This window comes from Acomys minous, assembly GCF_964271855.1.
Source record: "Acomys minous genome assembly, chromosome: 15".
In the NCBI taxonomy this organism is placed as follows: Eukaryota; Metazoa; Chordata; class Mammalia; order Rodentia; family Muridae; genus Acomys; species Acomys minous.
This window is the reverse complement of record NC_140497.1, coordinates 75,816,890-75,844,442: the sequence shown is the minus strand read 5'-3', so window position 1 is coordinate 75,844,442 and position 27,553 is coordinate 75,816,890. Positions and strand designations below refer to the sequence as shown.

The 27,553-nt window shown below is 44.7% G+C and overlaps 1 protein-coding gene across 2 annotated transcripts in view; it reads right to left on the bottom strand.

Moving 5' to 3' along the window:
- FRAS1 (Fraser extracellular matrix complex subunit 1) overlaps positions 1-27,553 on the bottom strand; it is a 408,415-nt gene that overhangs the window by 232,402 nt on the left and 148,460 nt on the right. For both annotated transcript variants that reach the window (XM_084760406.1, XM_084760407.1), the window contains 4 exons: positions 22,627-22,734; positions 15,466-15,558; positions 7,821-7,980; positions 6,202-6,335 (listed from right to left, as the gene is read on the bottom strand). In XM_084760406.1, the coding sequence (XP_084616532.1) occupies positions 6,202-6,335; positions 7,821-7,980; positions 15,466-15,558; positions 22,627-22,734 (495 nt within the window). The remainder of the gene's footprint in view (positions 1-6,201; positions 6,336-7,820; positions 7,981-15,465; positions 15,559-22,626; positions 22,735-27,553) is intronic.

Genomic DNA, 27,553 nt, shown 5'->3' with positions numbered 1-27,553 from the left:
CACAAGCAAGATTTGAGTATCCTTGAGAAATTGTGAAACAGGTGCTACAGCAAAATGTGACAGAATCCTATGACCGAGAACCATCCCCAACTGCCCTATCTCTTCATCCTCATCTCTACCACTATCCCTACCACTACCAGCCCAGAAAAGTCAGACACTTAGCTCTGTTGTCATAGCAACAGTATCCTCCTAAATGACATACAGTCAGCTTCCCACTGGTCCCCATGGCCTTTTTCAATAGCCAGAAGGAGGCTCAGTTAAAAGGGGAAGAGAGATGGGAACCAAATTAGGTTGGAGTAAATAAGAAGTGGTAGCTCTTACATAGAAGATGGAACCTTCCAGAACAGTCACCCCACTTTATCTTATGAAAATGAGAAATAGTCTTTACTCTATAGCTCCTCTGATGTTCCTTCTGGAAAAACAAGAAGGCCAGCATACCTAAGACAGAAGGGATGGGGTCCTGCCATGTCAGCTTTTCATAGAAAGTTCCAGTAATACACTTCTGCAATCATTTAACGCACTTACACATTGCCACTGAAGTTTCTGAATCAGGACCTGATAGGTTTGTTGCAAACGACAGCAGCTGTGTGGCGATACCTTACTATTCTACATGTCAGGTGTTGATGACCATTGACGTGCGACAGAATATATGAAAACTGGGTAGGCAATGAGAAAACTGAGCCTTTCTCGACTTCAGAAAATTTGGCTGATGAAGTGAAGTGGGGGGCAAACATCATCACCAGTATCCAGTGACTTCCCAATAGTCAGCAGATACACTAAGCCTTGCCCATCCTCTGTCCTGAGCAGCACATTCAGTGTTGTCTTTTCTAAAGACTTATTTTATGGTTCGTGTGTGTGCTATATGGCTGCTAAGAATCAAGCCCAAGTCATCTGTAAAAGCAGGAAATGTTCTTAACCACTGAGCTATCTCCCCAGCCACTCTGTCAGTCTGTCTTAACCAACATAGCCACTGCAAAAGCTTTAACGCTATCCTTTTCTGCCTTTCAGATACTCCTTTTTAAAAACACAGTCTAACTTGACCCAGTAAATACGGACTGTGAACCATGTCCATCTTACCACCTATTTTTATTAGTAAAGTTTTATTGGATTATGGCCACACACCTATATATTTATATACTGTCTATCATCTTTATGCTACGACGGCAGAGCTCCAATAGCTATTTTAACTGCATCGCACACAAAGCTGAAGCTACTCAACCCTGCCCTTTGCGGAAAGATGCATGCCCTAGACCTAATATTATATCGTCCATAATTGCAAAAATCCAGTCCTAGGAAATATGGTGAATGCGATTGCTTTTGGGGAGGTAGAGTTACCGCGAGGACCATATTGGCTTGTGGTTGCCCTTAAATAAAGGTTCCTGTGATAATGATGTTCGCAGTGTCTGAGAGCTCTTGACAAAAATACCTTTCTGTCATAGTACATTGGAGGATATCACAGAGAGAGGCCACCACAAATAAAGTAGAACTGACAGCCATCTTCCTATCATTGCTGGAAATTTACTGACTATGCGATGCTGTGTGGCCTTTTCTGGCTGTGTAAGTAAAAGCACAGGTAAGATTCATCACCTCCTCCCAACCCCCAGCCTTTCTGGATCAGGGCTCAGGCCTCACAAACTGCTGTATGAGGTGGGAGGAGCGGCAGCCCCTGAGTCCCAACCTTTCCTATCTCTCTACATCTGGTCAGAGCCATTAGCATCAACAACACAACATAAAGGGGAGGGTGGATAAGGGCAATCACAGAGAGTGATTAAGAACTGGGGTGGCTAAGCATCTGAACCACAGTCAGAGAACAGAAAAGGCTCTCAGGACAACAGTGCAAACCGGAGGTGACGGCTTTGTTTCTTGTGTAGAGAATGTGAGTGGGCCAGACAGCGGAAATGGGGAAGATCTTATCTCGGCATGCGCAGCCACACCAACTGAAAGTGGGTCAGATCCCTGCGCACCTGGCCACACATCCATGGGGACGGAGTAGAGGACAGGCCACTATGTTGCAGCCTTCAGGCAGTAATTAAAAAAAAAAAACATTTCTCTTGATCAAAAATAAAAACGGGGCTGGGGGAGGGACCAAAGACTAAATGATAAGGAAGGGAAACAGCTTCTGTTCACTTTGAACCCGAAGCTGTGTGTTGAGAGCTGAGCACTCTAGAGGACAGTCAAAGGGGAACCATGAAAACGTATTACGTTTTAATCAACTCAGCAGCATCCATAAAGAGATAAGGGCCCAAAGAAACACAAACTTCAGTGCCTTCTCTTTCTTCTTTGTTTCTTTTCTTCTATTTACTTTCTTGCACTGGGAACCGAACCTAGAACTTCGTGTATGCTAAGCATGATCTCACTGTGACTGAACTATGCCCAGCCTCCTACAGTAGCTCTGACGAAGAGGAGATGGCTGGAGACAGCAAAGGGAGGCACAGTGGGGCCTAACGGTGTATACAAAAAAAAAAAACAAATGAGGCCTTGGCTTCTGTTTTTCTCTTGTCTCTGCACCTTTAGTCAGGAAATAGTAAATATAAACTTAAGACGTTCTCCTCAGAGCTGAAGAAAGAGACCAAGTGATGAATGAGGAAAGGACTAATGAAAGAGTAGATCAACCTAAGAGTCTAGAGAAATAAAAATTGGAACAGAAGTGATTCACTAACACTGAAATGGGGGGTGGGGGGGGGAATGCAAAACACTGGACTACAGTAGAAAATGGTTCTGTATTGAAAGCAAAGTGTAAGAAAAGATGCATGTAAGGCTTTGGATTGACAACAGCCATGGCCATCTTAGTTACTTCCGCCAACCTGCCCACCAGATGAGCCTGGCATGCACCCTAAGCCCCGCCAGAGAGCATCATCGAATTCGCCAAGCATGTGTGCTGACGACTAACGCTTAACACATTGCTAGGTTTTAAGAAAGACTACACACACTCTGGTGTGGCCCACATTCACTGAGGTTCACAAGCACATGGCTTCCTCCCGTTTCAGCGTGTGGGAATACACCTGTCCTGCTGGAATCCAAGACACATTCCATCTACAAGTCCCCAGTGAACTCTACTTTGTGTGACTGTGACTTTCTCCCTATTTTCAGTTGTCCACAGTCTTGTATCTTTGGCAGACAGCTCTCATTCATGGGGAATGGGTTTTTCCAAACAGTATTTCACCTAGAAATGTCCTGGAAGATGTTTGAATTACAGGCATTTAAAAACATCCTATAAGAATACATCATACAATACCAGCTGTAAATTACAGAATAGAAACAAAGCACCTGACAAGAGAACTTAAAAAAAAATATACCTGGTCCTCAGGTGTGGGGGGGGGGGAGGGGAAGAGGGATTGAAGTTAAAGATGCTTCCCCTAAGACTCCTTGTCAAACAGAGTCCCATACATGAGACCAGAGGTGTGGCTACGGGCACGTCTAATGAAAGCAGAGCAGAGGGAGAGGATCGTATGCCTTGCAGCAAGGGTCAAAACAGGGGAAAATACAGACCTTTGACTTCTCTGTGATGCTGTAACCCAAAACGTCAGTGGAAAGGAGTCCACAGCTCTCTAGGTTCAAGACTTCAAACTGTCTCTTACATACATAGTGAACAATAAAATAATTCTCAAGCATGTGAAAGCTCGGAGGACATACAAATAACCTCTTTTGAAAGAAAAATATCCAAAGATGAAGTTCAAATGGCTTAGATTAATCAATAGTGGGAGAACACGGTGGCATTCAAGGCTCGCGGGTGGGGCACTTGCCTAGGACACAACAGAGCTCCTCTGTACCACATTAACTAAGGAGTAAGTCTCATCAAAGTAGAGGATCCTTTTACTGAGCGATGATAGAGGTGATGCGGCTGTGTGATAGAGGTGACAGGTTATCTGGACAAAAGGGGAGAGCAGGCGGTTCAGTCTGAACTTGCTATCTTATCAAAGGACCAGCTACCCCTCATCTGAACACAAAGACCAGAAGCTTCTCTCTTGACTGTGGAGCATCCCCGACTTTTAGCATGTGATGATGCTAAGCAACCAAAAAATCAAGCATCTCTATTTGTGTATCAGGGCTGGAGTAAATTACCGAAGAAAGAAATGTAGCATCAGGGATTATTTTCATTCTGCTTCCTGCCCTTCCCAAGCTTTCCTTAATTAGTAAAAAAAAAAAAAAAGTCCTGCTACAATTAAAACAAAAGTAAACAAACAAACAAACCTCCTAAATCACAGAAGTCCTTGAAGACGGATTAGAATACTTCAGAGTTCAGCTGTGGAAAATGTGTTTTCTAGTGATGAACTTGCATTTTTTCCCCCTTACATTCAATGAACAAGTGGATATAAGATACACCCGGCCACACTTGATTATGTCAGCAGCTATTGCTACTGTGACCATTACACTAAATATACACCGGGAGAGATGTTTTGAACTGTACTGCTTGCTCTGGCCATCAGAGCTAGGACAAGTTACTTATCCTTCTCATCCCTTGGTTTCCTTGGATACGAAAGAAAAAGGGTAGCAATTGTTCCTACTTTATGGGTCTGTAGTAATAATTATAAAAACCTTTGAATAAAGAACTAGCACATATTAAACACCTGAAAAGTGGTGGTGGTGGTGGTGGTGGTGATGGTGGTGGTGGTGATGGTGGTGATGGTGGTGGTGATGGTGGTGGTGATGGTGGTGGTGATGGTGGTGGTATTGGTGGTTGTGAGGGTACTGGTGGGATTAAGTGTTATATCAACAACACTAATTTTATGAGACTCCTCTATGTCATTGCAACAGTTAATATTTCACAGAGATATTAAATCAAGTTCTAGGTGATCTGTGGCAAAAATGACTTAAGGATACAAAAGTGACAGAGCTCACACACAGGTCAATTAGGCCTCAGGTATCATACTAAATTTTACCTTTTTACATTGATTACATACATTGATCCAAACAATGAGTGAATACTATGCATGAAGCAAATGTATCTGCTCACTCTTTTTCAACATGAGAAATAGTACTTTTAATTATTCCAGTGTCTGACCCTCATGTGCAGCGTGTGGCTGTTTCACTATATAAAGCAGAAGACTCCCAACGGCCTCCATTTCTCCTGTCTCCTTTATTGTAAGGCAACAGTGCTGCCCTCACTATGCAGGGAGAATAAACTGCCATCTGTGTTAACACGCCCAGCCCAACTTGAGATCCCTGTCTGACGTGACAGCGGTGAAACATGGTCCCGTGTACTTTTACTAAGACAATCTCAATTCATCACCAAGCGGATGCTGGGACAAGACTGGGTGATGGATTGAGAGCTGAGGCAAGAGCACCAAAGCTGGCACAGTGTGGCAATACAACCCAGCCTTTCAATTAGATACTTTTCCCTTGATTTGGCATTTAGCATTTCGTGTCTAATTGCCTTTCATCTGTCTTTTAAAACATTTCCGAATTGTTTCAATATGCCACCTTATTGATTTTGTTTTATTTGACACAAAGTGCTACTCTGTAGCAACTAAATCTTGGTTTCCAGGTTTTCCTTGGATCAAAAATGAACTATTTTTTCCCCACTGGAGGCAAATCTCCTCTCACAGTTATCTGTCAACTTCCATGGCACATCCTTGGGAGCCTCTGAAAAAGGAGAAAACTATAAAACTCTGCCACGGGTACTTGCAATGGAGTCTTTCCCTCCACATTTGTGTGAATAGACTAACAGTTTGAAAATTGGATCCGCTTTAAATAAAGAGGATCCCACTGTCCCGAACAGGGTCCCGAGAAAACACTTGGGGAATCTGAGTCATTATCCCATAAGAATTAAATGGTATACATCTGGGAAGTCATGTTCAAAGGCATATCTGTGTCTTTAAAAAGTAGTCTATACCTATACTTGGGGGGAAAGTAACAAACCTCATCTTTTTACTGAGTTTTCCAGATGTTTAGTCTGGCATTCTTTGGGGACATCTGCACTTCAAGCTGGAGGCTCCCTGATGTATAGCCCCAAGGCTTAATCTCACTGCACAACAATTTGCCTAAATGGCTGGCAATTAGACCTATCTCCATCTTCTAAAGAAAGAAGAAGAAAAGACATCTTTGATGTTGTCTTCAAAAGCACAAGGAAAATGAAACAGCCCTGGCTTCTGGGCTCTAGTGCTTCCTAGGGTGAGCGCCTAACAATACCTCAGAAAACTCTCCAAAGTCCTCAGCAGTTAGCTCCCTGTGAAAGGTCTATTCTGAGGGTGTCTTGCTTACCTGGTTACAAAACAGAGGTTGACACTGGGCTGCAAAGCACTGGCTGAGCCCATTTCTGCACACACACTTGGCACAGCGGCTCAGTTGCCAGTCCTGTCCGTCCTGAAACACACGGCCATCATAGGAACAGGGTTCTGGAAGAATAAAGGCTTAGGGTTAGGGGGAGGAGTGCATGTGAGGCCCTCAGAGCTAAGCGCATGCGTGGACTAGGCTAAGGGCCATGCATGCTTGGTGAGTAGTGGGGTGGGGCTTTCCTGGGTTTCATGCCCTGCAGTTGCTACTTTGCCTTCTGTGAGTCTATGCAGGCAGTGAAGTCTGGAAGGCTGTGGAGCCTCAGCTCATGTTACTTGATTCGTGTGGTCTATGTGTCGTGTCCCTGGGAAAGTTCAAAGTGCTTGGGAGGGTCTCCTCTCTCCCTCTGAGCGTTCTCTGACCCACGGAAGCAGACAGAAAATACTGAATGTTTCACATACAGAGAGATCACAGAAGCCAACTAAGAGCATTCTTTACTCTTTGAACAGGAAATGTTGGATTTTCCCCAGTTAGGTAGCTGCTTCTAAACGATGCTCTAATCTCTTGAGGCAAAGGGCCTTCAATATGTCTTTCTCACAGAATGCCAATGAAAATGCTCTTAAGATCTGAGAGTGAACCCTGGAAAGTGAGGCATCACACCCCCCATGCTACCCCCACACTCAGGGTTTGTTTGTTTGTTTGTTTGTTTTTCTCAAAGCAGCTGACAGTGCTCGTATTAGCTAGCCGATGAGTTCTGAAATGGGTAAGGCAAACATTCTACTTCCATGATTTCCTGGGCATCCTTTAAAATCTTGGGTATCTCTATAACAAAGGGCTGCAGAGGTAAAAAATAACTACAGGCTGGAAAGAAACAGGGGGGAAGGCAAGAATAGAGCATGGAGTCCTTTTAATACCGAATAAAAGAAGTATTCTAATCATTTCACGTCCGCGCAGAGCATGATGGAGTGGTGACAATTCCTACTTCGAATAAAGTCCGTACAAGTAGTTATGACAGTACAACAGGGCACGTGCCTTTAAAATGTGATTCAAGGGATACAAGGGGAAAGAAAGCATGTTTCAAAGGACTCATCTAGAAGCATGCTCTTGGCTTGCTGAGAGAAAGCCAGGTGCAGGAGTCATCTGTTCAGTGAGGTTACAGGAAACACAAACGGAAGATACCCACCCCACCCCAACTCCCCGGCACCACTGTGCTTGTTTTAGAGAAAGACATTACATCATCTCAAAAATCAGCAGACAGGTCGGTAGCAGTACTACCTGGAAACCAGGTCTACCTTCTGTCTGTCAAGGGAGGAGTGCTCTTGGCCTCCTGAGGTCAAATCAAAGGACTGTTTTCCCTCTCAGAGGATGTAGGTGTGGAAGGATGCAGCTGGCTAAGGCATGGCATATAGATAAGAGACCAGCAGAATTCCACATTTGGAATGCTACCTAATGCTCTGTGCCAACCTGCTGTCTGAGGCACACCTTGGTTCATACAGGAAGGGAACCCCGGACTCGTAGGTCTATGCTGAACAAGAAGGGACGAGATTGGAGGTGTCATCTGTAACCTCAAAGACAGAGCGTATCCCCGCCCACCAGCTCATACTCACTTCCAGTGCCCACACAGACGGGGCAGCAGCTTCCTTCAGCAAGGAATTCCAGCTCCTGTGGGCCACATGATAACGGGGTGCATCGTTGGTGGGAGCATCTCACCTCGCCATGGGTGCAAGAGCACACAGTGCATGGGGCTGGGACCCACTCTGTGCCGTGCTGTAAGTCAAGTAGACAAAAGAAGGTTAGTGCCAGACCCCAGACTGCTGCCAGCCCAACAGACATGAGCCTTCTCTTGTACAGCACGAGAGCTTGGAAAGGGTGGGAAGGGGCCGGACTGGCAAAGTTGACCAGAGATTGCAATGTTCTCTACTGGAGACCAACTGATAGCCATGCTTTCTTTCTATCACCTCCAAGATTCTATATTTGAAAGTTTCGGAAAGATGCCAGAAGAGAACAGATGACGCCAATCCCATCCCCATAGTATCTTTTCCTGTGACTGTGATAGAATACTCCTGATAAAAACAACTTCAGGAAGAGAGGGTTTGTTTATTCTGGCTCACAGGTCAAGGTTCAGATTTATAGCAAGGAAGCCAAGGTGGCGGAAGCTCAAAGCAGTTAGTTACATCAACTGTACAATCAGGAAGCAGAGAGGTGGATGCAGGCCTCTGCTCGGCCTTTCCCCGCAGATGGAGTGGAGAATCCCATTCAGGGAAGGACTGGTATCACTCGTAGCAAGTGAGAGTTCTCACCTCCATGAATGCAGTCAAGGTAATAATACTCAACAGTCGTGCCCACATACCCGGCTCCTTCCCAATTTGAGACTGTCAACTTGACAATTAGTACCACCACATCTATCACTTGAAAACATTATGAATCCCAAAGTAAATTGTAGACAGCTGTATTCTAGGGGTTCTGCACAATAACTCTATCACATTTCGAGATGAATGCTCCTTACGTTGGCCTCAAACACCTTGGGCTAGGGAATCCACTTCCTCAGCCTCTCAAGCAGCAGGGAACACAAGTGCTTGCCATCCCACCTAGTCTTTCAAGGTGTTATTTTATTAGGGAGGTGCTGGGAACTCAAGCCAACATCTTAAGAATGCTGAGCACACACTCAACCACTCCTGAGCTGCACACCTGGCCCGAGTCTCTCTTTCAGTAATTCTGCTTCCTTCTTTGACTTTCAGTCCTGGCTAATCCACTTATCCTTGTTCATATTTATGCTTATATCTCTCTCTTCCTTTCTCTCTCTCTCTTTCTACATACTAAAACATACACACACCCACTGGCCTCGCGTTACTAGGAAGTATGCGGGAATGCCAGAAGGAGGCCCCTTACTCCATCCAGTTTCCCCACAGACCACAGAAGAAAAGATAGTACCATGAGAGTACCCACCCACATGTACAGAATGTCTCCAACCTACTTTGTGCTGGGTTGTCACATTCTCCAGGTGTGGGGCAGTCAATGCAGGAAGTGCCCAAAGTACCTAAGTTAGTCATTCTCCGATGTGACACCGGACGAGCCAGCATGTCAACACCTGTGTGCGTGCTGCCTGACTAGAGAAACAGCGGCCCGGCATCCAGGCTCAGAATGAACTAAGGGTGTACTGCCCAAGATTCATAGTAAAATTATAATAATTTCCAAAACATGGGAACCTGCTCCCATTTGCCCCTTCTAAAGCTAGCTATGATGGGCATGCCTCAACACACATTATATATGGGTTTTTATCAAAGCGTCACACATTCTCACCATCCAGTCACCAAAACGCAACCTAGGGATTACATGTAGCAGTTGCACAGGCAACCCTCTTGCTTTTTCAAACTGGCATCCAAAATATTTCCATCTCAGACACAAAGGAACCTCATCTTACCTGAGCAAGTCAGTACTCCTTTACTCTGCAAGCATGCCAAGTCTAATATTATGGAATTAGGAAAGCCCTGGACTATTACTGTGACAACCACAGTATCAGGTAGTCATGGTAACCCAGCGATCTGGGTCTTGGCTTACTATCACACCACTCTCTCCTCCAGACAGGCTTCCAGAGAATGCAAGAGGGCAGTTACATGCACACGTGCTGTGGCTGAGCCAAGCATTTCCTGCACTAGCCCGCACACTTCCACGTCTCACTTCAGTCCTTTTTATCTTGGGGGTGGGTTTAGGTTAGTCTTGCCTCCTTGTACATAAAAACGAAACGATGAAACGGGGTTCCTACACTAGGAGCTCTAGAAAGGTTCAGAAGGTACCATGCTAAAGAGGCAGCCAGAGCCTATGGCAGTATGCAGAAGGCCACAGCAGTGGTGGACAGGTCTGCAGAGGAGAGGCAATGGATAAAGGATGCATAAATGACACACCCTTTCACTCGTGTGGGAAGATGATCCCAGGATCTTAAGCGCAGCATGGATGGTGATGGCCATTCTAATTAACTCGACTGTGACGTCACTTCACAGACTGTGACGTCACTTCACAGACTGTGACGTCACTTCACAGTGTATATGCATATCAAATCACCGCCGCTAACACCTGCTTGTCATCTAAACATTTCAAACATTTCATAAATAAAAGATGTTTAGCCCTCCCCTCTGCTTCCACAATGAGCCCGAGGATTTCTTCTGCTTTTGTTTGTTTACTGTGATTGTTTGGCTTTTGCTTGGTTGTTTGGTAAGTTCTTTTTGTTGGTGGTGGTGTTTGTTTTGTCTTTTTTTTTTCTTTCTTTCTTTTTTTTTTTTTTTTTTTTTTTTTTTTTTTTGGTGTTTTGCCCTGCTAATTTAACTTTTATAAAATCATCTGAGAAAATGCTCAATGGCATGCACAAAGTTTTCAGTATAAGGGTTCCACCTTGCTCTCTGTAGTGACAGTGCAACCTTTCAGTGAAAACTGAACATCTACCCAAACGGCCACTCACAGGGAATGATGTTCTCCGAGAGTGTGCCTGGAAACTAGTTGTAGCATTATTATATAAAGAGGGAGGACATACACCGTGCATTCAGTAGAGTTTCCTCTTGTGTGGAAACACACAAATGTATTACCTATCTACCTGCACATCTGTATCTTCTGCCATCTTTTTTTCTAACAACAGGAAATAACAGTTGGGCAGCTGCTAACACTGGTTTCAGGACACTGCCATTACTTGTAGATTTTATTTTTACTTGTATATTTTTCTATTTTCCAATTTTTCACCAATAGAGTACTTTTGTCTTGACAAAGCAAATTACTATTTCAAATATCTAATGAATCACTTAATCTAAGTCAAATTTGAATGCTATATAAAACAACTTGAAGTGAGAGAGTTTATTTTATTAAAAGGAGGCCACCTCTCCAATGCCAGTACTAACCACGTCCTACCTTGCTTTGTTTCTGAGATTAGATCAGATTGGGCAGGCACAGGGTCATATGGCCATAGGAAAAAAAAGGCGATGTTTCTTAGTGTCTAGACATTTCAGTTCACTAAAACAAGACCTTGCTTTTTGTTACTACAAAAAAAAAAAATCACCGACTTCTTTCTAAAACATCTATAATCATACCCACCTTTCAGACGCAGACCACACAAATTAACTGTAATAACAGCCTGTCAATCACCGAGGGCTCTCATTTGTAAAATGAAAGGGCTGTGTTAGTGGAGCTCCTCAGTACCTTCAGGCTCTGTGATCATGTGAATCTACCACCTCACTCAGAAGACGTGAAATTACGCAGTGGCTTCTCCCGCCTCAAAAACTTGAGAATTACAGGAATGCCAAAGATCGTGCAGGAGAGAGATTCCATTGTCCTGTGTGTCAAAGCCACGGGGCTGCCTCCTGCAGGTGATCCAAAGTGCACGGGGCAAGAGAAGAGAATGAATCCCTCATCTCCTGGGAGGGTGTGACACAAAGGCCCCCCTCCATTTTCTTCTTCTGTCTCTAGCCCTGAAGGAGAGTCCCACCTTTCCCCCAGAGTATTCTGAGGATGGGTAATGCATGCAAAACACTAAGCCTAGAGATCAAGGGGTCCGGCACATGCCAAATGTATATCCATTTAAATAATCTCATATCCATTTACAAATGCACTATTTTTAATAAACATAGTGGCAGCAGAGAGAGCTATATAAAATCAAGGAGTAACAGATGCATCGGGCAACTCTCCCCCAAGAACCAACTCTTGCTGCGCCATTTTAACCTCATTAATAGTCCTTGAAAACAGGGTGGTTTTTTTTGTTTTTTTTTTGTTTTTTGTTTTGTTTTTTGTTTTTGGATGCTTGGCAAAAGCAAATCCTACAAACAACATCTCGAGTATATTCTTCTGTGCAGTCAACGAGTAAGTTAGTGAATATTGACATAAATCCAAAGGATAGATATGGTCATAAAATATCTGCCTAGATGGCTGACAGAACAAAAACAATACATTTTTTCTGCACATTATTTGTTCCTGTTATAAGGTTAGAAATTCAGAATACTAAATATCACAGAGTGTTCAGTGCATTTTATAATTGCACCTTCTATTTTGAGTAGAACAAGGCCGAATTCAATATTCATTTCTTTTCTCACATACATAATTTAGCCCCTTTAGCACTCCTTTGCCCTCGTGGAAATGGATATCCAGCCTCCTTACGCTGCTCTTTACTCAGTAGGATTCCCATGAGACACTGCCTCCTGCCACTTTCTGTCTTTGGAGAATCTTCATGGCTTTCTTCTTAGACTTAAGCTATCACGTGTTGGGATTAAATGAATGAAGAAGAGAGAAAAAGATGAATGATGCTTTCCCCTCCTCTTTGTGAGCCAGCCACACAGAGCCAAGAAAATAATCATTCGAACACATCCTCAGAAAACCACATTTGATGCTTGTGCCCTGACTGGATGGTGAGGTTGGCAAGACCCCAAAGAGAATGTCCAGGGACCTCATTGGGGAGGTTAGAGATTAGACTGTGTCCCCCCGCCCCCCCCCCCCCAGCACTCCTGAACAACCTGGAGGCAGCCAACAGGCTCCCGTGCTTTCCTCTCCTAAGGAAAAGTCTTCAGGCTTGCCGTGGCTTGCTGAGTCATGAGCTGTTAGCACACTGACTCCTCTGTAGACAGGGTGTTGTCCCTCCTTGAGGCTTACCCTTTCTCTCCAGGGTACCTACCCTGTGTCCCTTGACTCAGCCTTCTGTAGACTTCTCTGAGATTGAACCACAGTCACAAGGGATAGTATCACTTCAGCTTTCCCGTCCTGTCACACCCGGGCTTCCCTAATGTCCCTACTAAATCTTTGCCCCAGGCCCAAGCTGCCACTTTGGAACACCTCAGCAGAGCTCTAAAACACCAGGCTAACTTACAGCTGCCAGGAAAGTCGCCATAACCAGCCCTATGTGATGCCAGCCGGCAGCCAGCTAACTGCTGTGCACAGCCAGGTGTAAGGACCCTGAGAACACTTCCTAAATAGGCTGAAAGGGAAGAGAGAGGTGGGGGAGGGGAACTGAGAGCCAGGGAAAGTTCCAGCAATGCAGGTGGCAAGGCCAGGCTCAGACAAAGGCAGCTGAGCAGGTCACCTGCTCAGGAGACTCAGTAGTACTGGATTTGGAAGAGAAGCTGGTGGTCATAGCGGGAGCTGGGTTGGGGACATAAAGATCATAATGACTGCGACTTGTGATGAAAATATGATTTTATCACAACTTTAAAAAGACTCGATCTCCAGGTCTGTTTGAAGAAGTAGACCGTGGAAGATTTCCCAGCAAAGCCGCAGTTCTCAAAATTCAACCCTTCCCGCAGTTATGTCAAGTACCAGAAATATAATGATGGCCTTTTCTGAGGGGAGGAAATTTGAAAGTACATTTAGGAAACCTATGCACGGGCCTGTTCCTATCCAGTGTTGAGCTTTCAACATCACCGCAGCAGCAGCGAGCTGCAAGGGAGGCACAGAGGGAAAGGCAAAATTAGGAAGCACAGGGGATTCACCACTAACCCCACCCCCAATGGATGTGTGACCCTAGAAACACCCAGGTACCCACGACAATGACTATAACCCTGGAATGAGGACACTGAGAAGATGGAGAAAGGACTAAGTAGTGGCCTGATTTTTTCACTCAGAGATATTTACTGAGTACCTTCTTTGCAGAAGGATCAGTACCACAGTCCAGGTTAGTAAACAGCCAAAGATGACGATTAAGATATTCAAACTATCTATCGTTAGTGTGCTCAGACTTAAAGATTATAGTGAACGAACATATGCCACACAACCACACAGATGGCGTCCATCAAATGATCCTTGTAAGGGTGTTCTTACATTAGTCTTACACGTCTAGGTACCTGTCACTGGTACCAAACCATTTTGAAGCGTCTAGGATTCTCTCTCCCAGCCAAGATCCTGGTTTTATTTTGGCTCTGGTATCTCCTGCAGTCCAAACATCCAGCATGGATTTTAGTCGACTTGAACAGCACACCTGCTCCAGTGATGCACTGACGACATCAACCCCATCACCAGTCAGCCCTGCAATGCCTCTACTAAACAAGGACCATGTGTGGCAGCTCTAGGCGACACCACCTATGCAACAGGCTGGCTCAGGCAGCACACATTGACAGGTGGGAAGGCATTCCCAGCGAAGATCCTGCTTGGGTGTCTTTCAGCAAAGACATTGTGCAGAGCGGAAAGAGTGGTTTCCTACTGTTACGAGGAGACAGTGGGCCGAGTAAGGTGAGCTGGTCCATAGGGACACGAGCATTGTACTTGGTGAGTTTTAGGTACGTATACTTAATGGGACCCGAGAGTGGGTTTATCAACTCACATTCTCTCCTGAATAGGCAGAGAGGCTAACTCCAGGAACATTTCCTATCGGGTGCAAGATGAGGATAAAGCAAAGAGCCTTTCTCTTCACTGTCCTCAACTTTACCTCGTACAACAGGGTAATGTTTTGGCGAGGCTAGAAAGGGACTATTTTCATAATTTCTATTATAAATCTCATAACACTGTATCTAAATTAGTACTTAGTATCTACAATTCATCCTGTGGGATCTAGGAAACATGATCTAAGGAGGAAAAGGTAAGTCTCTAGGACAGATACTCGGACTCTGGTTCTTGATGGAGGAGGAGGACAGGGTAATGTCTGGCCCGTCTGCAGGCATTCCTAGTTGTCATGACTGAGCATTGTTCCTCACAGCGAGTGAGGAACAGTCAGGGAAGGCACTAGACTCCATACAGTTCCCAGGGTGGCCCCCAAAAACAAAACCTCAAAGGTTGATGGTCCCGAGACTGAAAAACTATACCTTAAGGGAACCATCCCCGGAAGACGAAATTCTCGGCTAGATGATGTCATTTAACACAAGTAGTGTGGCATTGGCAAGTGGTTCAGGCTCTTGGCAGTTTTCAACTTGAACACGGGTACAGTCCCTAGTCACCAGTGCAGAGCTGCTGACAATGATCAAATGAAAATGCACTATATACAGAAGGAAGATGGTACTGCTGTTACTCAGCACCACAAGCTCTTCAGCATCAGCACCCTCAGCCCGCTCTTTATGCAGACACAAACTCAATGTACAAATATTTATATTGAGCTTATAGAATAAATAGGATACTTTTCATCTTGTTAAGAAAAAAGTGAAGCACCCACAGAAATCCAAACGAACCCCCTGCCTATGTAGTCAGACTAAGTAAAGAAACACAGAAGACCCACGTTGTTGCAACCCAGATTTAACACTGAGATTCCTTCTGTCCTTGACCCACAAACACACCATGAGCTTAGAACACAGAATACTTTACCTCGTGACTTTTTCCCTCATGGAGGCAGGAGTCAGGAGTCCTCTGTGCACACTGTGGGCAGCACTGATTGGGGGCGATCTGCAGCACTTCTCCCTAGGTGTTTAAAAGCAGCTCGGTGTGAAATCACAGCAGCAAACACTAGGTCCTCAGACCCCAAGCATTTGAGATTCCCTGAGCCTCCTGAGTTTCCATAGGTAACAATGACAGACAAGGTAAAGTAAATAAACCAACATAAAGGATTCCTTGTCAAGCGGTGCCTTTTGGAAAGTAATTTCTTTGGAAGAAAAAAAAAAATAACGATCCTCAGTGCCTTTTCACATGTAAATGTGATGGAGTGGTGCACTGTTTCCACCTGAAGTGCTTCCCCCAAGGAAAGGGATGGAGGGAAAATAGGGCTCATGTCTCCACCTGTATTGTTTGATTCTATGGGAAAGAGAGAGAACATTCTAGAGCAGGAAGCTGCTGCAGAGCTAGATCTTCAGCCCTGGGACAAGGCCCAGTGCAGGATGGAGCAGGGAACATGGAGTTGAGGTCGTGGGGGTTTGGGTTCACTTCTGGAAGTGGCTGAAAGACAAACTTTGGACAGGAAGGGACACTGGGGTGGGGGCACTGCGTGATGCACAAGGAAAACTGAGTAGGATCCCTGGGTGCCAATAAAGAGCTAGCTGTCCCTGAAGCTCTGGGACACACCTCATGTCCACTAACAATGCCTCTGGCACTGTGAAGATTCTGCTTAAGCTCTACACAAGTAAGTGTAGAAGCTCCAGATACAGCTCTGCGCAGAGCGCATGCGGACTGCGTCTGCTGAGTTCCATCCCAGGCACCCCACACACAGACACAAAGACGTGGATGCACAAGCAGACCAAAATGGGGCTATCTACCAATGAGTCACCTATTAGACCTTTCCCACAGTTCAGAGATGTGGACAAATGGGCCGTGAGTGATCTGACCACAGCGGTTGCAGCTCCGGGTTAGCCAGAAAGACATGACCGCCCACAGGGTGAAGGTCTACAAAGCATCTACTCAGAAGAGTGAAAACAAGTTTTGTGTGTGTGTTAATGCTACCTTTCTTATTGTTATCTTTGGCTATTGTATTACACACACAACATACACACACACACACACACACACACACACACACACACACGCGAGAGAGAGAGAGAGAGAGAGAGAGAGAGAGAGAGAGAGAGAGAGAGAGAGAAACAGAGACAGAGAGAGACAGAGAGAGAGAGAGAGAGACAGAGAGAGTTCTCAGTTCATCTAACTACATCTGAAAGAGTAAATGAGAAACAGAATATTTTTTCAACTGTAAATCTACTATAGAAATCCATCCATTAACAGCAGTTATCAAATTAGCCTTATTTGATTGATAAAGAAAAAAATGTATATGTGAGATTTTTATGAAATTGGCTACGCTTTTCAACATTAATGACTTTTCAGAAGAGTGTCCTCTGAACCTGAAAAGGAAACTACACTTTAATCTCTGCCAAGAGAGCTATGGAAACTTAATTTCCACTAAGCATTTCATACAGATAGGAAATGAGATCATCCATTTTTTGTTTAACAGCCAGGAATCAAGGAGCAAGAAAGGCAGGTGGAATGGAGAATTCCAAGGGATATTTCATGCCTCCAAATTAGTTTTGTACAAACTAATTTTCAGATTCAGCCTTCAAAACGTAATGTTGTTTACTTGTGCATGACAGTGGGGAAGGAGAAGATGGTTCCCAGCTTGGGTCAATCTACCGAATGTCTCAGGGAACATTCTAGGCATGAACTAAAGAAGGAGCTAAGGATTCTGCATGACAGGAGCTGGACAGTAAGATGCAGGGGATCCCTGGCACCTGTGCACATGCCTCGGGATGGCTACAGCGACACAGCACACTGGCCCAGTGTCGCTCCAAGCTTTATGCTGTATCGTTGGGTAGTGGCTGCATGTACAGGACTATGGATGAAGACTGCAGGGGAGCCAGCTGGATGACTTGTTTAGGTTCTGGACAAATCAACTAGTGATAATAATGAGGGCAACTTAATGATTATAGCTAACAGCTATTAAATGCTTATAAGTCTCTCATTTCCATGGTCAATATGTCCTGGACATCTCCCTGCATCATCCACCCCCCATGTAGATATAGATAGATAGATAGATAGATAGATAGATAGATAGATTGATAGATAGATAATAGATAGATAGATGATAGATAATAGATAGATAGATAATAGATAGATAGATAGATAGATAGATAGATAGATAGATGATAGATAGATAGATGATAGATAGATAGATAGATAGATAGATAGATGATAGATAGATAGATAGATAGATAGATAATAGATAGATAGATAGATATAGATATAGATAGATAGATAGATATAATAAGCATATATACTTGGTACCTCATTAAGCCATAAATATGGCATTTGCTCCTCCCTTTCTCATTTTCCATCATTAAACCTTCATCAAAGTTCTGCTGACCTATCCTAATATTAACCTCATCCCCCTCCCCGCTTGGTGCCTACACTACCAGTGCAGTGGTGCAGGTAAGCGTTCTCTTCCCTCGGTTGTCTCATTGCCTCTGGGCTGGCAGCCTCATTTATAATGTTATCTATTGACTGTGGGAAAAAAACAGTGGGAAAAAAATCCTTTTAAAAGGAAACCTGGATATTACACTCATGCATGAAAATGTCATTAGGCTCTATCATTTTAAAAACTGAACTCCAAGCTCCCCAGTACAGCTTCAGATTTCTCCGTCCTGTTGGACTTAATCTCTAGCCTCGTCTTGCATGCATTTTTCCACTCACCATTCAAAAGCGTCTATTGAGTAGCTGCTGTGTGTCGGGTACCACGGCAGATATTAAGGAAATGAGTGACTAAAAGAGATAGTACGCATGAACTTAGTAAACATGTAGCATGTCAGACAGCAATTAGTGTCGAAGAGGAGAGGCTGCACGAAAGAGGAAGTTGAAATGTGCGCTAGGTGGCAGAGAGTTGAAATTTTTAATAGAATAGCATTCGGGCAAGACTTAAAGAAAGTGAAGGACTAAGAAATGAATGTATGCATAGATATGCATTATTTATGCTTACGTGTATACATACACATGATATCCATGCATCATGTGTGTTTCTGGTGTAAGAATTTTGCACTTTGCTGTTCCCACCACAACTGTTCTTTCTGTGACATTGGGGGTAGGAGTATGCATGTGTACAAATGTGCCAGTGTATAAGTGTTTGTGTGTGTGTGTGCGTGCGTGTGTGTGTGTGTGTGTGTGTGTGTGTGTGTGTGTATTCAGGCAGCAGAAATGGGGTTCAATATCATCTAAAGTAGAGTAAGAGAAAGGCTAGCAGAAGATTAGCGGTCTACACCAGCAGTATGAAGTACACTGTGAGCAGTTATTCTAACTGGGAAGGGAAGCCATTGGAGGGGGTTAAAGAGGAACGCAACATGAGCTGGCCTCAACTTTAAAAGGGTCATCCTGGCTACTGGACCACTGTTCCTGTGAAAAAAGAAGGTTCAGAAACAGCCAAACCAGGAGGGTGCCATAGGAGGGTGCCATGGGAGGGTGCAGAGGGAGGGTGCTGTGAGAGGGTGGAGAGGGAGGGTGGAGAGGGAGGGTGCTGAGGGAGGGTGCAGAGGGAGGGTGCTGTGAGAGGGTGGAGAGGGAGGGTGCAGAGGGAGGGTGGAGAGGGAGGGTGGAGAGGGAGGGTGCTGAGGGAGGGTGCTGAGGGAGGGTGCAGAGGGAGGGTGCTGTGAGAGGGTGGAGAGGGAGGGTGCAGAGGGAGGGTGCAGAGGGAGGGTGCAGAGGGAGGGTGGAGAGGGAGGGTGGAGAGGGAGGGTGCTGAGGGAGGGTGCTGAGGGAGGGTGCAGAGGGAGGGTGCTGTGAGAGGGTGGAGAGGGAGGGTGCAGAGGGAGGGTGCAGAGGGAGGGTGCAGAGGGAGGGTGCAGAGGGAGGGTGCTGAGGGAGGGTGCTGTGAGAGGGTGGAGAGGGAGGGTGCAGAGGGAGGGTGGAGAGGGAGGGTGGAGAGGGAGGGTGCAGAGGGAGGGTGGAGAGGGAGGGTGGAGAGGGAGGGTGGAGAGGGAGGGTGCTGTGAGAGGGTGGAGAGGGAGGGTGCTGTGAGAGGGTGGAGAGGGAGGGTGCTGTGAGAGGGTGGAGAGGGAGGGTGCAGAGGGAGGGTGGAGAGGGAGGGTGGAGAGGGAGGGTGCTGTGAGAGGGTGCAGAGGGAGGGTGCTGTGAGAGGGTGGAGAGGGAGGGTGCTGTGAGAGGGTGGAGAGGGAGGGTGCTGTGAGAGGGTACAGTGGGAATCGGGAAAAGAGCTATGTAAGAGCAGAGAAAACCTGTTAGGCACAGCCTAGGAAGGATGAGCTGGGAGATTTGCAAGTGTGCTGGATGTGGAATGTGGGGGAAGTGAGGAATAAAGACTGGTTTGAGTTATCTGTCCTGAAGAGTTGGAAGAAAGGGCTTACCAAGTGGCGAAAAGGTAGGAAAAATGAGGGTCTGTGTCTCAATAAAACTTTATGAACACAGAACATGAATTTCATACAATTTTTTACAAAATTATGGCCTTGATATTTTAGTCATTTAAAGTATATAAAACCATTATTTTTGTTTTGTGTACACCTATATATACTGTGTGTGTGTGTATGTGTGTGTGTGTGTGTGTGTGTGTATGTGAGAGAGAGAGAGAGAGAGACAGAGACAGAGACAGAGACACAGAGAGAGAGAGACAGAGAAAGAGAGAGAGAATGAGAATCTTGCTATATATGTATATTTATATATTGGATATACTTCTACCATGGGGCCTTTGCACTCCACTGTTCTTTGGTTCTTTGGTTGGTTGGTAAGTTGGTTTGATTTTTGGGGTGTGTGTGTGTGTGTGTGTGTGTGTGTGTGTGTGTGTGTGTTCGTTCCTTTATTTAGAGAATACCAAGGTAGCTCAAAATGTAAAGCAGAATGATCAAAACAGAGACTAGCAAAAAATTAAGCAAAGGGATTGAGTTTGGCCTCCCACTCGGAATCGCCTTGCCTTGGCCTCTCAGAGGCTGACAACAGGTCACACTGGGACAACTTTGCACACCACTATGCCCAGTTATGGGGTTTGCTGCTTATTTAACATGAATCCTGGGGATGAAATTGAGGCCCATAAGCTTCTGAGGCACTTTCTTGACTCAGTCTTGACTCAGTCACAAAATAGTCTTGCTTGATACAAAATAAGATGTAGCTGACCTTAGTCCCCTGGCCCCTGGTATAAAAGAAATTTAGATTTGCATTCTTCTGATGAGTAAAAATGTTAGTGCATGTATTTATTGGCCATCTTATAGTTCCTTTAAAGTGTCTGCTTATTTCATTTTCCAGTTATTGATTGTCCTTTTGCCATTACATTTTCCCAGTTCTTTATTTATTCTGGTTGTTGTTCCCAAGGTAGTTGACTAACTGGCAAGGTGTTTCTCTGTTTTTACAGGAAATACCATAATAAGCCCATTACTTCAGACTACTAATATATGATAGTAAAAATATTAAAATCAGGTTTAGTTTTCACTAATGCAATTTTACTCTCTAACATTTAATTTAGGGATTCTTCTATAATAACATGAATATTCCTCTCAAGCAGGAGAAGGCGTGTCCTCACGGCCTTTATAAATGGTGATTTCTTAGAAATATTTGATCTATAAGGTAGAAGGATCCATGGCATAAATCACAATATTAGCAAACTTAAACATCTATACATTCCCTACTTCTCAGACATATATACCATGCAGAAATAAAAAGATATCTGTGCTGGTTGGTTTCTGCCAATGTGACACAAACCTGGACGTAATGCAAAGAGGGAATCTTAATTGAGAAAACGCCTCCATTAGATTGGCCTGGAGAGTCTATGGGGTATTAACTTGATTAATGGTTGATGTGGGAGGGCCCAGCCCACTATGGGTGGTGTCACTACCCCTGGGCAGTTGGTCCTGTGCATAAGAAAGCAAGGTGAGCAAGCCAGTGGGCCGTGTGTGTTCCTCCGTGTTCCTCCACACTCTCTGCTTCAGGTCCTGCCTCCAGGTTCCTGCCCTGAGTCCCCTCAGTGGACAGTAACCAGACAGATGTAATCCAAACACACTTTTCCCTCCTCAAGTTGCCTTTGTTTATTGTGCTTTATCACAGCAATAGAAGCCCTATCTAAAAAGCACATTTTTATTCTAGTGTTAGGGAGAAAAAGAGAGGACTTTATCATCATTAGAGGCAGAAAGATTCAAGATTAATGATTGGGGGAAGGGAATACACAAAAAATAAAGAATAAACTATGCTTCTGAAACTGACAGAATGCATTTTAAAGAAAATAATTGTTCTTCTCTGGAGAGTTTCGGGTTTTTGCATTTAAAAGTTAAGGTTTTTAAAAATAGATTGACTTGAAAAGAGCCAGAATTCTGGGGGGGGGGGGACTTCCAATTAAATAGATATCGACTGAGGGAAAAAAACTGAAGCTTTCACAGAGAGAAAAAGGGAGATGCTGGGCAGAGGTGGTGGGGGTGGCGAGGATGGGGGTGGCAGGAGTGGGGGGGTGGGGTCAGCAGGGGTGGGGGTGATGGGCGTGGCAGGGTGGGGGTGGGAGTGGGTATGGTAGGTGTGGTGGGGTGGCAGGGGTGTTGGGGATGGTAGGGTGGCAGGGGTGGTGGGTGTGGTGAGGGTGTTCCTGCTCCCCATGGGTCCAGCAACATAGCAATGCCACCAGAAGACCCAAGCTGGTTCTGTAAATCCATCTTCAAGAAGCAAGTCCTGACTTGAGCCCAGTCAATAGCATGGAGATGCCATGACTGCTGTGACAGCTCTGGCACCTATCAGAACCGGGTGAGATATCTGAACAGCAGCTCATTCATTGTATAGTCACGGCTAATGGCTCAACGTCTCCAGGCTTTACTTATCTCACTGTAATTCGGGAAAAAGACACTAGTACCCCATCATACTAAATGAAGCGACATTTGTAAAACCTTTAGCCAAGTGCTCTGTCAGGAATAAATGGTCAATAAATGAAAATGAGGATGTTCTAACCTACACAACACTTCCTTCAGCTTCCAATTAAGAGAGTGGAATCGATGTAAAAACATAACCAGAAAGATTTTAAAACCTGATCATTTGCTGACTCTACGGGGTAAGTCGAGGATACAATTAGGAGACCCATACCTCTTCAAAGGCACACCGAGGGTTTTTGCAAACAACAGGTTTGCAGATCACAATATCACCATGGCAACGACAGTTCTGGCATGAATCAGGCTTCCAAATTGCGGCATCCTGCAAGGAAGCAGAAGCTCTGAGTTAAAAACTGATCAGTCAAGGTCTGCAACTCACAAAGCAGTACTGCCAATAGCCCCATGTCCCGAGCGATTAAAAAGGCAGAAGAAAGTCACAGGCACACCACGCACAGGGCATGCTGGGCACTGATTAAACCCCAAGTGGCAATAAAAGCATGTAATCCATTTCACAACAGTCAGCCCACGTAGCCAAAGACAAGGGCATTCAGCAGAGAGCTGTCAATACCTAGAGTAAAAGCCATCGATTGGCCTGAAACCTCAAGAGGACACGCAGCGTGCAGACTTGAAGTTTCTTTATGCTGCTAACTAGCAGAAACCGTCCGAGCAGGTTGAAAAGAAAATGACATGTTGGCTAGCGCTAGTCACCATCCAAAAGCAGGAATTACCACTAGATACTAAAAGCATGGCAACTTTACTTGCTCTTTCTCTGTGTTATTTGTTTCAACACTTGCCAGTGATGAGAAGGACATGAGGGAGCAGTTCAGTGTCTTAAGACAGATTCACCAGCACGTGTGTTGGGCAGCTACTCCGTGCCCATTGTGTGCGAGGCACACTGGGCACTGATGGAGCCTAAGTATGTTGCTACCCATAAGGATCTCACCATGCCTATTATCATGAACACAATGGAATTAAATAAATATGAATCGATGATCTAGTGCTATTATTCAACAATTTGGAAAGGAAAATACAATGACCATGAGTAGAGGTGAAGCCGGACTCAGTTCAAAGTCTCATAAATGTCTTTGTAATTCCTTATCTTCCATCATGCTGGATCCTTATTTCAACTGGACATAATGTAAAGTCACTTTTGGCCCAGCTATCTCAGCGATTCAATAGAAATCTATTTCAGGCTACCGAGAGGTGGCTCTGATGACTTGGCATGGAAGCCATGAGGCTCCCTGTGCGTGTCCCTGCTCCTCCTCAACAACAACCATACTTAATGTGTTGGCTGCATTTGAAACATGAACCTGCTTTAAGAACACTGTCTATGTGTGTTTCCCTGTGGTGCGTCTTCAGCTCCAAAGAGACAAAGTGCAGACAGACACCACATGGGCTTTCCCCGTCTCCAAAGAGGGGCTTCCCTTAGCATCCTCTCATATCCTTCTCCCCAGCTGGGATTCCTGCTCTGCCCTGATGTCTTCAAATCCAGCCTCCATCTCAGGGGTGAAGCCCTTTTCACCTTGACCACACCGGAGTACAGCGCCTCAGCCACTCTTCAACCCCACTGTGTCTGGGAACACACTCACAATTTATAACACGTATTCAAGCTCTTGTTGGCCTCACTAGATCAGATTCTAGGCCCCTTAAAAGCAACAATTCCCCTTAGCCTGGAACACTGGAGATGCTTAAAGGTGTAGACATTCGTTCATGGATTACTCCTCCTCAACTTTCTCAGCCGTGTTTTCTCTGACAACCAATGCAAGCACTGTTAAGTACATTAACACACATTTCTAAACACTTGATGGTCCCTGGAAATCCAGTATTAATTAGATCCGGCTTTGGGATGAATTGACACATTGGTGGATGGCTAAGTTTGTGTCTCGACTTGGTTAGGCTACAGTCTCCTCTTAATTTGAACAAATATTAATTTGTGTTGCTATGAAGGTACAGATGGTCACAAATTTATGTTTTTGTTTCCTGGAGACAGTACAAAAGATACACTCATTTGTTAGAGATAACTGCTAGAATTTTGGGTTTTGATATTTCCCTGGGATAGAAATGTACGGTGTGATGATTTCTGGAGACGCTAGCAGTGGCAGAAATCCACAGATCTCGGAAGGCCACAGCTCCCAGTCAACCACGTCATTGCAAGGGTTAAAACTATGTTGCTGTGATGTTTAGGGGCTTACCATATTTTTCAGATTATAAGACACACCTGACCATAAGACATACCCAATTTTTAGAGCAGTAAAACAAGAAAAACAGCAAGAACAGAAATTGGACCATAAGGCGCCTACTAATCCTCCGATCACTTTTCAAGGGGGAGGGGAGTGTGTCTTATGGTCAGAAAAATACAGTCATTTATTAATGACATTTCCAACTTATGCATTCAATGTGCCAACAGCCAGAACAGAACCCTAGCAAAGATCAGCTAATGTGTGCCATCAGTTGGCTTTGAAGTAGGAGGCAACCTTCTGTAGCATCAGTGGGTCCCAATTAATGGTTGGCCTTAGTTGTAAACTATGGTGAGGGTCCTCTTTGGTCAGAGGTCTAGAGGAGGGGAATAGGGCAGGAGGGAAGGAATGGGAAGATACAAGCAAGGGGATAACATTCAGAATGAAATCTGAAAAATTATGATAAATTTCAAAAAAAACTTGGGAGTTTCCTGGAAAGAGGGAAAAAAAGACTCTAAGATGGAAATTCCAAATCTGTAGTCTGTTCACCTGCCTTATAGATCATTAAACCTGGGACTCACACCAACCACACAGGCCAATTCCTTAAAATAAGTAAATATCCTCTTGATGCTGTTCACCTCTGGCTTAGTTCTTCTAGAAAATCATGAATAAAGCAACGTGTGCAGAATTTATACAGATCAGCACTTTATCTCCAGGCAAGCACTTTAAGTTCAAGGCTAAATTCATAATCCCTTAGGTTATACATGAGGACCTCTCCAGAGTCATTCAAGAAATACAAACTAGGGCTGAAGAGATGGCTTAGCCACTAAAGGCTGGGCGCATAACCAAAAATATACGAAATACAAAGTACACATCAGGCTTAGTGGCACAGACCTGTAATCCTAGGAAAACAGAGATAGGAGGATAAGAAGTTCAAGGCTGGCCTCAGCTATGGAGCAAATGTAGAGCTAGCCTGGGCCACATGAGACATCGTATCAAACAAAACAAAAACACAAACTGTGTGTGTGTGTGTGTGTGTGTGTGTAGATGCTGGGCATCATGACACATGGCTGTAATCTCAGCACTTTAAAGGTAGAAGCAGGAGGATCATAGCCTGGGTTATAGGCTATCTATAACCTGTATTATAACCTATATTTTTGGACCCGATCTAAAACAAAAAGGAGAGAAATAGAGGAGAAAGAGAGGAGGAAGTGCTAATCTCATGGAGCTGGGCAGCCATGGTTGGTTTTCCCAACACATGCCTCAGTCCTGGAAGGGTCAGCGCGCTATGCCGAGCCACTCTCCACCCTTTGGAACTGGACTATCACTATCATTCTCTTTTTACAGATGTGGAGATAGCTTAAGGGCAATTGACCAAGTTCACAACTTTCTTAGGCAGCATGGGCACTTGGCTCTGAAACAGCTGCTTGCGTTCAAAGCTAATGTCACCCTTGCTAGCTGTAGGTCAGCTCTTGGGTGAAGTACCTATGTGCCAGCTACACAGAGCTGCAAAAGCAAGATGAGTAAAGCAGCTCAACAGACACATGAGATGATGTAGGAACCGTGCTTGCTAGAACCAAGACTATAAATGAACATGGGCTAGCAACATCTGGGAGGGCCTCCAAACGTTACACCGCGTCTCAGCGGCAGCGCTTCGTGAGCTGAGAGATGCTCAGATGGACTATGATAGCAAAGTTCCAGACACCTGTTGTTCTGGTTTGCCTTTATTTATAAACTTATAATATAATTACAGCATTTCCTCCTTCCTTTCCTCCCTCCAAATCTATGGCCTCTTCTTTCATTAATTCGTATTGCATGCATATACAAATATGTATATACATATATATTCCTAAATACAACCTGTTCTGTCTGTATGACATTCCTACAGTGGATGTATTCAGGGCTGACCATTTGGGCACTGGACAACTGACTGCTGTGTTCTACCCTGGGGAAGATGGTGGAGGTGGACTTTGTTGTTGTTGTTGTTGCTTTTCGTTTAGAATGTTCTTTATTGGCGGTTACTGGACAAATATAAGGCATGTCCAGAAGGCTCTGAAGTTAAACACAGAAAACATTCTCTCAACAGCTACTCTGTTTGTTCCGGATGCTACACTACAATGTATAGTGCTCTCAACGGTTAGAGCATGTGCACCGTAATTTCAGGGACCACCACGGAGGGTGTCTCAAAACATGGAGTGAGCTGCTGCTACAGACCAGCTAAGTCACCATGCCTCACAGACCCAGGTCAAAGGCGAGCAGATCTGCCTACACTCACAACTGCAGCTCCAGTGCATCAGAGAACATACTGGAAAACAGTCTTTGTTCCTTCATGTTAGAGAGAAGGAATGTAAACCATGATTCAGACTTCCGTATTTACCACTGCCCACAGGTTGATAAAAGATACTTTTTGAATAGTTTCCAAGGCAGTCATAGCGGAGGTTTTGAGAGGACCTATGTGAGAGGGAAGCTCTGCCTGATCAGCCCGAGCCCACCTTTTTTTAACTCAGTCTGTGACCAGCCATACGAGAAAGTATGAGCTATTTTATGCTGAGTGGGGAGTCTAAGCCAGTGTTTCTCAACCTGTGGGTCATAAACCCCTTGGCAAACCTCTGTCTCCAAAAATATTTACATTAGTTTTCATAACAGTAGCAAGAATTACAGTTATGAAGCAGCAATGAAATAATTTTACATTGTGGGGGGGGGGTGAGTCACCACAACACATGGAATTGTCTTAAAGGGTTATGGCCTTTGGAAGGTTGAGGACCGATGCTCTAAGCAGCCGTTTGCCTTCATTCCTGAGGAGGGAATACTGACTAACAGACTCGAGTTCGCCGCCACGGACAGCCATTTTCACGATGACTTCAACTTACTAACTGCCCATAGTGCTTGTTCCATGGGGACTTCACTGACTGAACCTAAAACACACCAAGAGTTCATGTTCTTTCACAAAACCATACCCTGTTC